At 47.3% G+C, this 17,474-nt stretch overlaps 1 protein-coding gene across 7 annotated transcripts in view; it reads left to right on the top strand.

The window, feature by feature from the left end:
* The first annotated feature begins 551 nt into the window (after positions 1–551).
* The window catches only part of LOC137430365 (synaptic vesicle 2-related protein-like), a 183,798-nt gene continuing 166,875 nt past the window's right edge, over positions 552–17,474 (top strand). For 3 of the 7 annotated variants that reach the window (XM_078780609.1, XM_078780612.1, XM_078780615.1), the window contains exon 1: positions 552–690. In XM_078780609.1, the coding sequence (XP_078636735.1) occupies positions 614–690 (77 nt within the window). In that variant the 5' untranslated portion in view covers positions 552–613. Of the gene's footprint in view, positions 691–13,796; positions 13,958–15,486; positions 15,632–17,474 lie in introns of those variants that run through there. The other 4 variants (XM_078780611.1, XM_078780613.1, XM_078780614.1 and 1 more) reach the window with 4 other exon arrangements.

Raw genomic sequence — 17,474 nt, forward strand, 5'->3', positions numbered from 1 at the left:
GCCTCAGATACCAGTACACCTAGCCTCAAATACTAGACCATGTAGCATGTCAGTATTATACCTAAGACATTTACAGAACTAAGACATTCTTTTCAAAGTATTGTGTTGAATCCAATATTTGCCTAGATAATTTCCAAATAAATTTTTTTAACAGACTGTGATAGATAATATTAAGTTGAAATTGGTACCATTGGATTCCTTGCCCCCAAAAACATACATTTAGATACCAGAATCAAGTCAATAGCTGCATTACGTCCAGAGATAATAGCAAATGTAGATTTCAAGTGGCGGCCATTTTGAAATCCAATATGGCGGACATAAAGAGAGAATTTCAAGTGGCCCAATATCTGAAAATGTTCGCAACATATTAATGTACATTTGTGCCAAATTTGGTGCTTGTATCACAAAATGCACAACAGGTTTGCTATGCTGCTACACTAATACTCATAAATAAATGGCTATTTTACTTTTTTAAAGTATGGGTTCAGAGAGTAGGTGAAGGAAGGAGGGCGAAAAGCTCGGGCGAAAAAGGTGGGAGGGAAAAGGAAGGCAGGGAGACAGAGACTTGGAGACTTGGACAACAGGGAGAGAAACTTGCGAGACAGGTTTCTGAATGCAACAAATATTTGCATTTGTTTCAGTTGCCTTGTCAGCCGAGTGGACGTCACATAAAGTTTCTGCAGCGATAAGGTCAGTCTGATTCCTTTTAATGCGTCATTATTACCTCCACCACCGAAGGTGGATAGAGGTTATGTTTTCACCCCTGTCTGTTTGTTTATTTATTTGTTAGTCGGTCTGTCTGTCTGTGAACAGGATATCTCAAAATGTTGTGGACAGATTCAGACGAAATTTGACAGAGTTGTAGTGTATGTGACAAGGACGAAATTATTAGATTTGGTGAAGATCCGGATTCGGATCCGGCTACTAGAATTTTAAAAGTGATTCTTCACCATTGGGAGATCGGGCCAAAAACGATACATACAGGATATCTCAAAAAGTTATGGACGGATTTGGACGAAATTTGGCAGAGACGTAGTGTATGTGACAAGGACGAAATGATTAGATTTGGTGAAGATCCGGATTCGGATCCGGCTACTAGAATTTTAAAAGTGATTCTTCACCATTGGGAGATGGGGCCAAAAACGATACATAGCTGGATATCTTAAAAGGTTATGGACGAGTTGTGACTTAACTCGGTGTAGAGGTTGGGTGTCTGGCAAGGACGATTCGATTCGATTTTGGTGAAGATCTGAATAATTCGGATATGAGAATTATTTAATTTTTAAAGTAATTCTTCACCATTGGGAGATCGGGCCAAAAACAATACATAGCTGGATATATCAAAAAGTTGTGGACGGATTTCGACGAAACTTTGTGGACAGGTTGTGTGTGTGACAAGGACTAATCTATTCGATTTTGGTGAAGATCTGAATGTGGATTCGGTCACGAGAAGTATTTAATTTTTCAAGTGATTCCTCACCATTGAGAGACCGGCGAAAAGCGATAAATAACTCGATATTTTACAAAAGTTATGGACGAGTTATTATTAAACTTGGTGGACGACTTGGTTAGGTGACGAGAACAAGCCGATTAGATTTTGGCTCAGGTCCGAATCCAGGTCCGGCCTATCAGTGGGATACAAAATATAAACTGATCAGCCCGGAGGAGGTAGGTGCTCTCTCTCTACCAAGTACCCTTCTTGTTGCAGCTGCAGTGAGTGGAGTTTCTGTCTTCGTAGATCAGAGGAATTGTTGAGAATTTCAGGAGAATTTTCACATGCCTTACCTGTTGTTATTCTTTAAATCGTTACAAATTGCAATGATTTGTTGTTATTATTTGAATGAGGACTCCGCTTTGAGGTCGCACGCTCGAGTGGTTGATTTCATAGTAACTTGAGATGGTGTCATATAGACACGTTTCCAAAAGTCACAAAATTCCGTCTTTTTTGAAGGACCGACAAGTCCATTTTTCCGTATAGTAACGATCCAAGTACGTAAACGGATTGGGGGGCCTTAGTAAACTTAGTACATCTCAGAAATCGCGCCTTGTGGAGTCTCAACCTACAAGATTACTGCAGGACCTCGTTATTTGTGACGTCACAAGCATGTTTTGCTGTACGACTCTGCATAGAGATCCCACTAACAGGCAGCCAACTTGACACAACTGTGGGAAACCTTGGAGTCAACATGGACCAACATCCCTGTGGAACGCTTTCGACACCTTGTGGAGTCCATGCCCCCGACGAATTGAGGCCGTTCTGAGGGCAAAAGTGGGTGCAACTCATTATAAGGAAGGTGTTCCTCATGTTTTGTACACTGAGGGTATATGTAAGCTTTATTTCTTCAAATGGTGCCAGCTTTAATGTACCAATACGTTTCCTGCTACATGTAAAAAAAATGTACCTAAGAGGCTGATCTTACTCCTAGAAATGTGTGTCCCTTCCCTTGATCTGGGGCCACCCCCGCTTTGGCCTTGCCTTTGGCCACAGTTTTGTGTTGAGGTACTCTGTTTTGTGAAGTTCTGATTAAAGTTCCAAAGTTCCCTTTTGCAACTCCACAGCAAAATCACTCCAGTAACCCCGAACGGAGTTGTGCACGTCCAAGTCTACCGGGCACTCGAATTAAGAAACACAACATTTGCTCATTGTCATCAGATCATGTCTAATTCCCTGTTACATGACACTGATTCACACCCACATGAGCCTTCCGTTTGCACTTGCATCGCACAATCCGGCATAGAGTTCTGCAATCACACTGTGTGAACAGAAGAATAGCCCCTGGAGTTGGTCGTGGTGTCATCAGGTGTAGCTCCAAATACAGTGTTTGTGTCAAAGCGTGTTGTAATGGAGACTGCAAGTTAAGACGCTGCTCAGTTGCGTGTGTCAACACGTACGGCTGCTCAGTTACACGCTTCAAGCGCAGTTTGAAGGAATCTGAAGTTGGTGGCAGTTTCTGACCGGTTGCATTCTTTTTGGAGAAGTAAACATCTTGCTAGAATAAGTAAGCGAGACGAGTGACACACATGTTCCTTGTGTGTCTCCAGGAACTTGCATCGAACTCCCCATTCCTTGCAATGCATTAATCAAATCATGATGTCAGTTTAGCATCTTCATCCATTTGTTTTCCAATTCCACAGAAAGCACTTGTGGAACCGCATCCACTCAAAGTGTGAAGTAAAGTCAGAATATGACAGCCATCTTGGCCAAGATCTTGAACAACTGTATGGATTGGAATACAGTATATCTGTGTTTTTTGGCAGTTCCGGGTTGAAGAAACATTTCTTCAAGGCCATAAGTATACAGTACATGGGACACATTACTGTACATGGGTGTACATGCATTACTGTACATGGTTGCATGGGAGTACATAGGACACAGTATACAGTACATGGGACACATTACTGCAACGTCAGCATCTGTACTCCGAGAGACAGGAGGTGAGAGACAGGAAGGAAGAGAGGAGGAGAGCGGGTGAGGGAGGAGGGGAGTGTGGAGTATGGAAAGAAGAGGGGAGGATGGGATGGATAGGGGGGGGGGGGAGGAAGGAAGGGGATGGGGGGAGGGAAGTGTGAGGGGAAAGAGGTGGTGGGAGATGGGTGCAGGGTAGGGGGGAGGTGGAAGGGAGGGGATAAGAGAGGGGAAGGAGAACGGAGCGAGAGGGAGAGAGGAGGGGAAGAGGAGGGTGGGGAGGAGGGAGAGCAGAGGGGAGCGGGGAATCCATTATGAGTCCCCTTAGGCCTACCAAAGCAGGTTTTCCAGTTGCAGTTGATTTACCAATTAGCTTTACAAGCCCAGACATGACAGTGGTGAACGAAGGAGCTTTTATATAATCCATAATACTATAAGGATTTCCCGTTCCCTTTTAAAAGTCTCAGAACTTCGGTAAGGCCAGATTTTAAAAAAGAGTTGTTGATCGTCCCCGCCCGACCCTACGAAACACACCCGACCCGAAACTTTTTTTATTTTGAAAAAAATCATTAAAAATGATCTTTTCACATTCAAATTTGGCGCCGTTCTGCACCGCATGCGCAGTGCGTGCTGCGCAGAGCGTCGCAAGTGCCTCGGGCAACTTCACCCATTTTACGTTGGCCATTCATGGCGGCCATTGTGTGAGATTTTTCCCGCTGAAATATGTATTGATTCGTGCTAGAATCGGCTTGAAATGCTTATTGTGATCGCATCAATAGCCCGTGAGGGCTCTTCCAAGACGGTGAAGGACTGGTTTGCGTGCAATATCGAGTTGGATGTTACAATCTCGGACTTCTATGCAGACTTCTCAGGCGGCAAGTATGATGGGGATAGGGAGCCATTGCCTGACGATACACGCGGTACTTTTGTCAAAGTATTCGCCGACCCCAGTAAAACTGACATGACGAAAGCTTCACCAGCTTGCAAAGTTTCTGATGTGACAAAGACTCTTGGCTCATTTCTCAAATTTGTGTTGGCTGCAGACATGGCCACGGATCACAGGATGGAACCCGATGAATGAAGAAATAAAATCATTTTGAGGAGAAAGGAGTCTTTATTTCATAGTTTTTCATGTCAACAAAACTCAATGGAAAGTAGGAAAAAAATAAAAAAAATAAAAATAAAAACCTCCCTCCCTTCCCGAACTTTTGAGAAAAAGGACGCTCAACAACTTTTTATTTTTATGTGGCCTAATCTAGGCTCCATCAAACTAGCAGTAGCCGGTAATCTTCATCATGATGAAGCAGCACTTACCGTAAAATGGGGGTGAATAGGGACACAAACTGAAAAAAAGTTCGGAAACGGATCTCAACGTCGGCTCCTCTTCCTCTTATCAAGGGTGGATTAATCCCCTTGTCTGTGACTGACCGACGTGGTCCTCGAAGTTACAACGTCCTTACCGGACCGACGGTAGGTAGGGTCCGTAGGCCTAGGGGTTCGCTACTTACCTAATTACTACCGCCAGCCAGGAACGAGGGAATAACCTCTGCCCGAGCCGCAGCGTTGATGGATTATGCCGAGCGAAGCGGACTGCGGCGCGAGCCGTTTATCGAGGGACTAAACCCGATTCATATGCGTTGGCCAAAATCGCACCACAGGTACTCAATGGGGAAATCTCTAAAACGACCGAATGTGAAGGAAAGAAGACGAAGGTAGGAGGAACAACTATTTATTATGGCTATGCAAAACTAATCAAAGAAGGGAACGAAAGTAATTTACAGGGACAATGGAAAAAGCAGATACTGTGGTGCGGGAGCACACACGTTGAACAAAGGTAGGCCACAACGCTTTGGTTATCATCGAGCTCTTTATTCATTGCTCACTCATCCGCACTGGAGCGCTCCGGGCTGCGTGCCCGGTGTATATCCCGCGGCCACGCCTACCCCTCGGGCGTGGCCGCCGCCCACTTGGTGCGTGGAATGATGCCCTCACGCCAGTGAGCTTTCGTGTCCGCCACACGCGCCCCCCCCAGAATTCCCGCGCACCTGGAGGGCCAGTTTGCGGGGCAACCGGATGACCCGGCCGAAGCGCCCTCTGGCGACTGGCGGCGTCCGGGGTGCAGGGATGCCTCTGGTTGCACCCGGGATGGGTGCAGGACCGGGGGGCGGCGTGCCGGCGGGCCTGGGCAGTGCCAGGGGTCCGCCTGCAGGGGGGCGGGCCCGACGAGGGGGCCGAGCCACCAGCGGTGGGTGGTCCACGTCGAGGTGGGCCGGCTTGAGGCGATCCACAGAGACGCGGTCGGGAGTGCCGCCGATGTCCAAGGTGAAATGTTTCACCCCGGTCTCCAGCACGCGGAAAGGCCCGTCGTACGGGGGCCGCAGTGGTGTCCGGTGGGCGTCGTGCCGGACGAAGACGTACTCCGCGGTGCGAAGCTCCGGGGCGACGTGCATAGGCGGGTGCCCGTGGTGCGCCGTCGGCACCGGGGCGAACCTCCGGGCGGTCTCCTGCAGCGCGGAGTGCTCCTGCGCCGCGGACCATGGTGCCGTGGGGTCGGGGAGGAACTCGCCCGGCACCCGCAGCGGCTGTCTGAAGACCAACTCCGCCACGGATGCGCGCAGGTCGTCCTTGGGCGCCGTCCGGAGGCCCAGCAGGACCCAGGGGAGCCTGTCGACCCAGCCGCCGTCGCGGAGGGTGGCCCGGAGCGCGGCCTTCAACGAGCGGTAGAACCGCTCGCACAGGCCGTTGGCCTGGGGGTGGTAGGCCGTGGTTCGGTGCAGCTGGACCCCGAGCCCCCGCGCGACCGCCCCCCAGAGCTCCGAGGTGAACTGGGGGCCACGGTCGGACGAGTTGTCCGAGGGGGCGCCGAACCGGGCGACCCAGGTGGCGATGAACACCTGCGCCATGTCCGCCGCCATCGTCGCCGCCAAAGGCACGGCCTCCGGCCACCGAGTGGTGCGGTCCACCATGGTGAGGACGTGGGTGAAGCCCCGCGAGGGGGGCAGAGGTCCCACCAGGTCCACGTGCACGTGGTCGAACCTACGTGCCGGCACCGTAAACGGGGCCAATGGGGCCTGGGTGTGCCGGTGCACCTTCACGCGCTGGCACGCGAGGCACGTCCTGGTCCAGCCGCGGACGGCCTTCCGGAGGTCATGCCAGACAAACTTGTCGGCGACCAACCTCTGGGAGGCCTTCGTGCCCGGGTGGGACAGGCCGTGGACGGCGTCAAAAACCTGGTGCTGCCAGCCCGCGGGCACGATGGGGCGAGGCCGCCCGAGGGAGACGTCGCACAAGAGGGCCGCGCCGTCGAACGGCACCTCGGTGACGCGGAGGCCCATGACGGCGGTCCGCAAGGCCTGGACGCCGGGGTCGGCGGCCTGGTCCGCCGCCATCCGGGCATAGTCGATGCCAAGGTGGACTGCGTGGGCGATGGACCGGGAAAGGCAATCCGCCACCGGGTTGTCCTTCCCCGTGACGTGCCGGATGTCCGTCGTGTACTCGGACACGGCCGAGAGGTGACGCTGCTGCCGGGCCGACCACGGCTCGGCGACCTTGCCCATCGCGAAAACCAGTGGCTTGTGGTCGACGAAGGCCGTGAACGCACGGCCCTCGAGCAGATGGCGGAAGTGCCTGACCGCCAGGTGAAGCCCGAGCAACTCGCGGTCGAAGGTACTATAGCGGCGTTCGGGTGGGCGAAGCTGCCGGCTGAAGAACGCCAACGGTTGCCAGGCACCACGCACCCATTGCTCGTGCACTGCGCCCACCACGTAGTCCGAGGCGTCGGTGGTGAGGGCGATCGGTGCATCGGGCGCCGGGTGCGCGAGCATGGTGGCGTTAGCCAAGGCGAGCTTTGCGCCCGCGAACGCCGCGTCCATCTGCTCGGTCCAGGTAACGTCACCTTTGCCCGGCTTGCCCCGGAGGGCCTCGTGCAAGGGGCGCAGGAGCTTGGCGATGCGGGGCAGGAACCGATGGTAAAAGTTTACCATGCCCAGGAACTCCTGGAGCCCCTTGATCGTGCGGGGGCGTGGAAACCCCTTCACCGCCTCCACCTTGGCCGGTAGGGGGACGGCCCCGTGCCTGGTGACGCGGTGCCCCAAAAAGTCGATGTAAAAAGTCGATTTGAACGCTCGCTTTGATAACTCGACCAAGAGATCACTCCGCGGGACCCAAAGCCACGCCTGTCGGTGATGTCACTTCAGCCCTGGTTGGCTGGTTAAGGCTTACCGGCCCCGCCTTTGACGGCTGGATGACGTGGCCACACCTTCTCCTTGGCGTTCCGCCCCCTTTTTCCGGGCCTCACCGCGTGGCTTATGGCGGCGTTTGAGCGAGCTCCAGCTCAAGGCAGCGAACGCTGCTAACAAAGGCGCGTAACAAATTGGGAGGGGCCATGGGCAGACTGGAGGGCGCGTAATGGCGTTGCTTGGAGAGGGAGGCTGCCAAAATGAACGGAATGGCCTACTTCTTATTTGATTGACACAATGCAGATTCAACTATTGGAAACTTGGCCTTACCTATACACATACTAATGAAATAACTGAAGTCCTATGGTGACCTACGTGTTGCTTGTGGCCTACCTATGGGGTGCAACCTTTAACCTTTTAATGTCATATTTACACAAGTGTGGGTTCTAAAACCGCAACAATATATACAGATATATATATATATATATATCTGTGCAGTGTCTGTCTTGTGTTGTCTTGTCTTGTGTTGTCACTGAACTACTCCCTCAAACTTTTGTGAAATCGTACAATTCCAACTTGACCCACGGCGGGAGTATGCGCTCTACTGAGTGGCGTTCTAGTTTATTCCTAGATTATGCTCAAGAAATTTCATCTTGATCAAATGAAGTTTTGTACTTGTCGAATTATGACGTCATAAAGGAGGCACCTATGACATCATTAATATATTTTATTCCCCATGGAGAGTTCTTTACAATGAGCCATGTCTCAATTGTTTATATTCAGTGCTTTCGGAGATATAGAGGTGCAAATTTTTTCGTTTTTTTCCAAGATGGCGGCCGAACCACGTGATCTATGACGTCATAATTATCAATAAAATATTCTGCAGGTTGAGTTGCACCTTTGGTGAAACGGACCAACAGACCTGTCAATCAGACCTACGGTTGCAGAGAAAATCATATTTATTCTGTGCGGACAAACAGACAGACAAACCGACAAGTGAAACATCACTCATAGAGCGACACTTGGCAAAACAGAACAAAGTAGAATGGCACTCAGTAGAGCGTCCTTTGACCTCAAAAATAATTAGTGGTTGAATTCAGTGACCTGATATGCAAATCGCCTTCAAAGTTTAAGTTAATCTGATGAAAATTGACAATTTTAGAAATTTGGCCGATGTTGACCTTTTGCCTATGTTGACCACAAAAATTGTTGGTGGTTGGTTTCAGTAAACCGATATGAAAATCCCATTCAAATTTCAAGTCAATCGGATGAAAATTGAGTTTAGAAATTCGAAATTGTTGTTGAGCTTTGGCCTATGTTGACCTTTTGGCCTATGCTGATCTCAAAAATTGCTGGTGGTTGAATTCAGTTAGCAGATATGAAAATCACATTCAAATTCCAAGTCAATCGGATGAAAATTGAGGAATTTAGAAATTTGAAAACATTTGTTGACCTTTGGCCTACATTGACCTTTTCGCCCACGCTGATCTCAAAAATAGTTTGTGGTTGAATTCAGTAAGCCGACATGTATATCCTCTTCAAATTTCAAGTCAATCGGATGAAAAGTGAGGATTTTAAAAAATTCAAAAAAAGTGGTTGACCTTTGGCCTATGTTGACCTTTTGGCCGATGCTGATCTCAAAAATAGTTGGCGGTTTAATTCAGTAAGCCGACATGTATATCCTATTCAAATTTCAAGTCAATCGGATGAAAAGTGAGGATTTTAAAAATTCAAAAAAAAAGTGGTTGGCCTTTGGCCTATTTTGACCTTTTGGCCTATGCTGATCTCAAAAATAGTTGGTGGTTGAATTCAGTAAGCTGATATGTAAATCCTATTTAAATTTCAGGGCAATCGGATGAAAAGTGAGGATTTTAGAAATTCAAAAAAAAGTGGTTGACCTTTAGCCTATGTTGACCTTTTGACCTTTTGACCTCAAAAACATATAGGAATTTGTCGGACCACGAACTCTACCATTTGGTGAAGTTTCGGGAAGATCGGTTAAAAACTGTAACCTGTAGGAAAGTATAAGTGAGCGGACAGACAAACACACTAACACACACACACAAACACACAAACCGGAGTGATAAACATACTTGAAATTTTTTTTTTTTTTTGCCAAGTAACAAACTAACGGACTCAAATGTAAAAACCTCTCCTCTGGCGAGGGTAATAATCTACCACTTCACTGATCGTCAATGGACGCTCCCTTGGCCTACGCTTGTATTTAAACAGGGCGGTGGGGTCGTTCATGCTCACAAATTGTGACGTCACTAAAAAAAAACCCTCCATGCCGAGGGACAAATTAATTTTGGGGCGTGGTGTATATAGAGCCTTCGTTGTCAAAGAAGAAGAAGAAAAATAGGAGGAAGAAGAACACGAAAGAGTGCAACCTTGGAGTTCTGGTATTTCGCTGTACGATCTCTTCTCTTCTCCTTGTCTCCAAATGATTTCCTCTCGGGTTTCCGGATAATCTTAATTTGTCTTGATGGACTCTGTAACACTAACAGGAGATGTCGAAGACGAGAGTCCCGTGGTGAATATCCGAGAATGGTGGAGGGTTTTAGTTTACTCTTCTCAGTCAGGATAAACAGCCCCGGAGGTATTTAATCATTGTTTTGGTCGTTGATGGCGTTCAAGTTGTGTAAACTCTGTTAAATTGGCGACCACGATCGAGAAATGTTGAAAGTGAAAAACAGCCTGGATGTTGGATCACGTGATTGATTTATTGATCCCTAGATTGGAGGCAGTGGTTATGTCTGAACCTTGTGTATTCGTAAACTTCACTGATATCCATAAAACTGTGCACATGTGCTCGGTGTACCCAGAATCAGATCGTGCGCTCAAAATAACTATACCCCCGAGAGTATGGTGAGACTGACTTGCGATTTTTCCTTGGGCAGAAGAAGAAGAAGTAGAGGAGGAGGAAGAAAACTATGTAGGAAGGTTCGAGAGTACAACCGTGGAATTCTGGTATTTCACGTCTCGATCTGTTACATGACTCTGCCGGAGGGAGGGGTATTGGTAGCCACTGGCACAAAATCCATTTGCCCCACTCCCACGTGGCCCCATTCCCCGAGGGAGCGGGTGTTTCTGGTTCAGTGCAACAGGAAAAAGTTTCGGGAGCCACTCATTTTGTAGTTGTCTGAGTAGCACCGGATTAAACAGTCCACGAACCCCAAGCCCACCGTCCTTTCGCCCCCACCCCCTTCCGTCCCCCACCCCCTCCACTTCCGTCCCCCACCCCCTCCACTTCCGTCCCCCACACCCCCTTCCGTCCCCCACTAGCCCTCCCCCCTTTCCGTCCCCCACCCCCACTTCCGTCCCCACCCCTCCACTTCCGTCCCCACCCCTCCACTTCCGTCCCCACCCCTCCACTTCCGTCCCCACCCCCTCCACTTCCGTCCCCACCCCCCTCCACTTCCGTCCCCGCCCCCTCCACTTCCGTCCCCACCCCCTCCACTTCCGTCCCCACCCCCTCCACTTCCGTCCCCACCCCCTCCACCTCTGTCCCCACCCCCTCCACTTCCGTCCCCCACCCCCCTTCCGTCCCCCACTCCCCCCCTTCCGTCCCCCACTCCCCCCCTTCCGTCCCCCACTCCCCCCCCTTCCGTCCCCCACTCCCCCCCTTCCGTCCCCCACCCCCCCTTCCGTCCCCCACCCCCCCTTCCGCCCCCCACCCCCCCTTCCGTCCCCCACTCCTCCCCCCTTCCATCCCCCACTCTCCGTCCCCCCCTTCCGTCCCCCCCCCCTTCCGTCCCCCACCCCCCCTTCCGTCCCCCACCCCCCCTTCCGTCCCCCACCCCCCCTTCCGTCCCCCACCCCCACCTTCCGTCCCCCACTAGCACTAGCCCTCCTCCCCTTCCGTCCCCCACCCTCCACCCTTCCGTCCCCCACCCTCCACCCTTCCGTCCCCCACCCTACCACCCTTCCGTCCCCCACCCCCCCTTCCGCCCCCCCCTAGCCCTCCCCCTTCCCCTTCCATCCCCCATCTCCTAACTACCGCACGGACCCACAAATATGAAACGTATCATTCCTATCCTAAACGCAATACAACCCTGACGGCTAGAGTCGGGGCAGAGCACGCAGAGTGACTATAAGTATAAGCAACTTGATTTTTTTTTTTTTTTAATACATGGTCTAAGGCCGATAATGGAGATCACACACGCACACACACTGGTGGGGACATACATATGGGGCGCAGGAGCATTACCTAAGGGGTGAAGCACGAGTTTCGAAAAGAGGAATAACATTAGCCTTAAAGGAGGGGATGGAGTTAATTTTTATTTTTTTTCCTTTTCTTTTACATATCACACACAAATAACACACACACACACACAGTGGATGCTTTGAGACCTGGGAGGGCTATGTTCCACCTTCTGAAACCCGCAGATGGAGACGACCAACGAGACAAACACAACACAGCCACTGACATTGGGGGAAGTGCCGTCACTTCCCGAAATACGAGTAATATGGCTCCCAGCGACGTCCCAACAATTGCGTCGCTTTTCTCACCATACTCGGCAAGGCTATTTCCTTCTCCCCATGGATGTCAACCTTTGGGGATTGTCCGTGCGCTGTCATTTTAAATGCTGAACGTCAAGCAAGGAAGCAGCATGTACCATTTTTAAAGTCTTTGGTATAACTTGAACCGGTCCAAACTGGATGGGTGTTTTTTTTAGGAGACACCATTTCCTTACTGGATGGCCGTTTGCTCCCTATGGGAGATCATCAGCCCTTTGTCAGGTGTTGTTTTTGGCCCTGGCAGGGTGTCAGTCACCTTTCCCACTAGCAAATCCAGTGGTTTAGTCGCCGACAACCCGACCATGCGGCACTGCGGCAGGTAGCACTGCGTTACATGTTACCAGTGGGAATCCCAAAAGACTGGCCTGAATTTAAAATTAATAATAATTAATTAATTGTAATACTTAAATAAGTAACCAATACATAACAAGAAAGCATCTGAAAATACAAAGCCCATCCACGTCAGTTTGTATTCTTCTTCTGTACGCTCAAGATAATGATCGTTTTTAAAAATACAATGAAAATTGTTGATTTTATGCAGCCTTGACCCTTGACCTTTTGATCTAAAAAAAAAAAAATTAGCTTCTAGCTTTTGATTGGTGAACAGTTTCAGTGACCAAATATGCAAATTCTTCAAATTGCAGGTCAATCGGATGAAAATTGATTTTGGATGACGCTGACCTTTTGAAAATTATTAATTTGCCCTCTCAATATTACGGGCTAATTACCGGTAATTGTTTACCTGTTTTATGGTACATAACAACAGAAGCCACCATCATGTCTTGCTGATAGAGAATTTCTCGACAGTCATCAAATAACACGGATGTCATGAAGGTGTTCTCAATTGCAAGTAAACTCACGGCATTCAGTCTTTTCTGGCCCATTGTTGATCACAGGTAGTGAGTGCTTCACCCATTTCAGCACTGAAAAGGATCTTTCCCCTGAGCAGATATACCAGGATGCACAGATACATTCTCAGACAAATGTAAATGTTGGGGAACGAATTAGACAGGCTGAAATCCCTCATCTTTAGCAACTCATGGGCAGATGTAATCAGCTATCCTTATCAAGAATTCACTTGAAATGGCAGAATTTGTTTGCGAGCCCCCTTTTATCATCCCATGGATAAATTTACATCAACTCACCGGTAGCTACTATCATCTCCATGTGGCTTAAAGAGCAAACTTTGGATATGAATCCCAATTTCTGTACAGTGCTTCCTAAGCCTCGTTACGTCTGGAATTCCTTGGAGAAGCGATCACAGATTGTGTAGTGTTTCCACAATGGATCCCTCTCGTCCCGTTGGTCTCACCTCGCTCTCCAAACATTCTCTTCTATGTTTTTGTCCACTTGGAATCGTTAGACTTTCAGCTTTATTCTGGAAAGTGTCAAAGTTCCTTCAGATCCTGGAAGCAGCATCAGATGAGTGACTTAAACGGTGTGCTAATGACGCCCAATGCTACATGAATTTGCAGTGTTTTGGCTGTTGTGTTCATTCTTGGAAAGATAGTATCCCACAATACAACAATGACAGCCATCTCTAGGGCCTCAAGTTGTGCCATTTTGGGAGTTTTCTCAGCATTATAAATTTCTGCCAGGGATTCCTGGATGGATTTATAGCAGAAACGTAGGACTTTGGTTGCATCTGCTTTTGCTGACCACATATCTGCTTTTTCTTTTGCTGCTGACAGATATTTCAACGTGAGACCGTCACGTTGTACGTGCCCTTGTAGCACCTCTTGGTGCGTAAAAGCGTAGAAGCGGAGAAGAGATTGTACAAATTTTGTACAAAACAAAAAAAACGAAACTACCTCGAAGCAACACTCTGCTGCACAAGATCCATTTAAACTGAGTGAGTGTGTATAACATGGGACATATTCTGCCAAAGGATTCACATTTTTTTGTATTTGTCTGCCATGTCTCTTGCACTGTCATATCGTTGACGGTGGACAATCTTCGATGTCAACTTGGATTTTATTGACCAAACGACCAAGCAAAGTTAAACTATGCTCCATGCGATCTCCGCTAGACAGAATATACCTAATCACGAAGGTAAGTTAGTCAGTGTGGGCTACATGAGGGGTGGAATCCACAACAATAGAGTAGTATTTTCAGGCTTTAAATTAATCAACAATAGATTATTAGGGCTTTATCACTCATCGGTTGTATGAATTAATAATAACTAGGGCATGCCCGTACTATATATAAGCTAGGACGTGCCCGTACGTGGGTGCCCGTTCCTTGCCAAAAAAAAAAAAAAAAAAAAATTTGTGTAGGGGTGTGTGTGTGTAAACATCCTAGGGCGTGCCCGTACGTGGGTGCAAAAAAACATGCGTGCAAACAACAACAAAAAAAAACTTTGAAACCACGTGGCAGTAACGACCACAGAACCCCCCCCCCCCTCTATTTACATGAATGGTTTGGTCCATTCGCAACGACCACAGAACCCCCCCCCTCTATTTACATGAAATGGTTTGGTCCAAAGCGAACGGCTTGCGGTGTTTGGTAAAGAAATCGCCATAGCTCGGTAACTACTTGTCCGATTAATTTCAAACCTTGAAAAGGCACATCCTCGGGTCCCCAGCAATATACCTGGCAAGTTTCAAGTATATCGGACCGGTAGTTGTCGAGAAACAGCGGTCACAGACAAACATACATACATACATACATACATACATACATACAAACATACAAACATACAAACATACACACAGAGATTACTGGAATTATAGATAGATAATAATGCATTTATTTTATATAGCGCTTTTCAGGAAGCCCAAAGACGCTTTGACAGAGTGCAAAACATAATGCATAGCAAAACATAATTTCATCACAGATAGTGGATGACAAGTAATTAACACGACCTCTGCTACAATGTCCATATTTAGCCATGTGTCCTGACAGGAACGGATCAAAATGACTGTAGTTCAAAACAACCCAGGTAATTTGAGTTGTTTGAAAAAAAGATGTTCGTTTTCTCCGTGAAATTGAAGACCACGAGAGGCTGAACACTGTACAGTGCTGACGACGCTTTTAAGAACGTTTCTCCAATGATCTCTAATTCCGCCTGGGTAACTAGACTGCAATCAATTCTAGTTTTTTGTCTGTACAGCCATACTGAGGATTGCATTTAGATGATCACGGGAATTTTCATGTTCACACAAGCGCAAGTGATATTTTCCCAGTTGTTATATCCAGATGTGAGTGTACATACAGGAAAGGAAACTTTCTTGGAAAACAGGAAACATAAATGTTATATTTCTATAATTTTAATTAAAATTTACCCACAACTCATCATATAAATTTACCTGTGTGTTACCCCAGTATTAATATCACTAAACATACGTGTCGCCGCTGTCCCCATAATTTTATTTTATACAGGAAACTTTCTTGCCAATGAGTTTGCAAATGTAGCGGAACACATCACCAGTAGATGGAGAGTAAATTGGCCACTCTCTGACTCGTAACTCACCATTCTGTCCTTCATGAAACGGTGTTCCCTCTTCAGTTGCCCTTTCTTGTTGCTGTAAGTATGCTCCGATGTGCTGAAATCCCAAATGTTTTGGTTTGGCTTTTTTGGGGAAAAAAATATTCTCTTATCTCATCGATTCCCTTACTTATCTATTTCTGTTCATTGAGCCGTAGCCTCAAAATGTTATGGACGAATTTGGACAAAACTTAGTGGGCAGGTTTGGGTGTGTGACAAAGGTAAATCAATTCGATTTTGATGAAGATCTGGATACAGAGATCTTTTAAAATTTTGTCTGATTTTTCACCATTAAGAGAGATGAGGCCAAAAACGATATATATCGCACGATATTTCAAACAAATTAAAGACTTGTTATGACAAAGCTAGGTGGATGAGTTTTTTTTCCAGATCCAGATCTGGCCTATCAGTGGGATACAAAGTTTAAAAAAAATTTCAGCCTGGCAGAAGTATGGATTCTATCAAGTCGTTCTAGTTTCTTCGTACACTCCAATTTCCAAACTATCAATTTGGCTCCAGCTCTGAGTCGGCTGGGACTTCTGGAATGAATTTTTGCATCAATAATGGGAAAAAGTGTGTGGGGTTGACTTTTTGACCATGACCTAATTTTAGGTCATGACCCAATTATAGACATTTTGACATTTTTCACCAAAACGCCCCTGGTTTGTCTGATCAGAACAAATTTGCCCTCTCTCGATAGCCCAGAGCAGTGGTTCCCAAGCTTTTTTGGTGGCGACCCTGAATGCAATCTTGTCCAGGCCTGGCGACCCGAAACACTGCACATGCAGTGTTAATGACCTATCACTTTGATACATTGTGTTTATTCATATAACTTTATTGAATTAATTACCATCTCATAATTATTTTCAAAGTTTTTAATTGGACAAAATGAAACAAATTTACATGAAAATGAGACTTTATTACACAAAGATTTTCTCAGTGGCTACCATGATACTGCTTCATTTTGTGGGTAAGCTCCTCTAAGTTTGGTTTTATGTTGATGGACAGAGCACAACACAAGTCATACTGAGGATCCACATGGTTTCTTGCTTTAATCTTGATTGCAACAAGACCTGACCTTGCTCACAGAGATGTATTGTTGGAAAAGGGATGAGTTTTTTCAGACTGCCGAGTCAGAATGGGCTTATCCTCAAGTTGGGTCCAAAATTTCGAATACGGGAGCTTTTCAAAGCGTTGCTTCTGCACTTGATTTTCCTGGAGTTCGACAAGTTCTTCTTGAAATCCTGGAATATCTTCTCCGACTTAACTGACGTCCACATTGAACACATTTCTGATCCAATTATGCTTCTTGAGGTCGACGTTTTCTGGAAAATACCTGTCCATTTCTTCCTTAAGGTTCATCAGATGATCTTCGAAAATACTTTTGACATCAACAAGGGATATTTCTGACGCGTCTTCCAGCACAGCTCTCAGTTCTGGAAAGGCAGCCGTTTTTCCTTCAGCCAGTTTTTCTTGAATGAGGCAATTTTTTCACCTATGTCCACCATGGTATGATTATGGCCCTGCATGTCTGAATAAAGTTCATTCAGGTGCATGAAGATGTCACCCAAATAGGCAAGCTTTGCCAGCCAAGCAGCATCTTTAAAGCAGTCTGCCAGTGCATGTCTCTTCTCACGTAAAGAAAATTCAATTTCCGTTTTTAGTTCAATAACTCTTCCGAGAATCTTCCCTTGAGAGAGCCAACGAACATCAGAGTGGAACAGCAAGACCTGGTGATGTGATCCCACCTCTTCACATATTTTATGGAAAATGCGTGAGTTTAAAGCCCTGGCCTTGACAAAATTCACAACTTGGATAGCATTATTGAGAACTACATGGAAGTCTGGTTGCAAACGTTGAGTGGCAAGGTTTTCCTGATGTA

This window comes from Myxine glutinosa, chromosome 6 (assembly GCF_964187855.1).
Source record: "Myxine glutinosa chromosome 6, kmMyxGlut1.1, whole genome shotgun sequence".
Lineage (NCBI taxonomy): Eukaryota > Metazoa > Chordata > Myxini > Myxiniformes > Myxinidae > Myxine > Myxine glutinosa.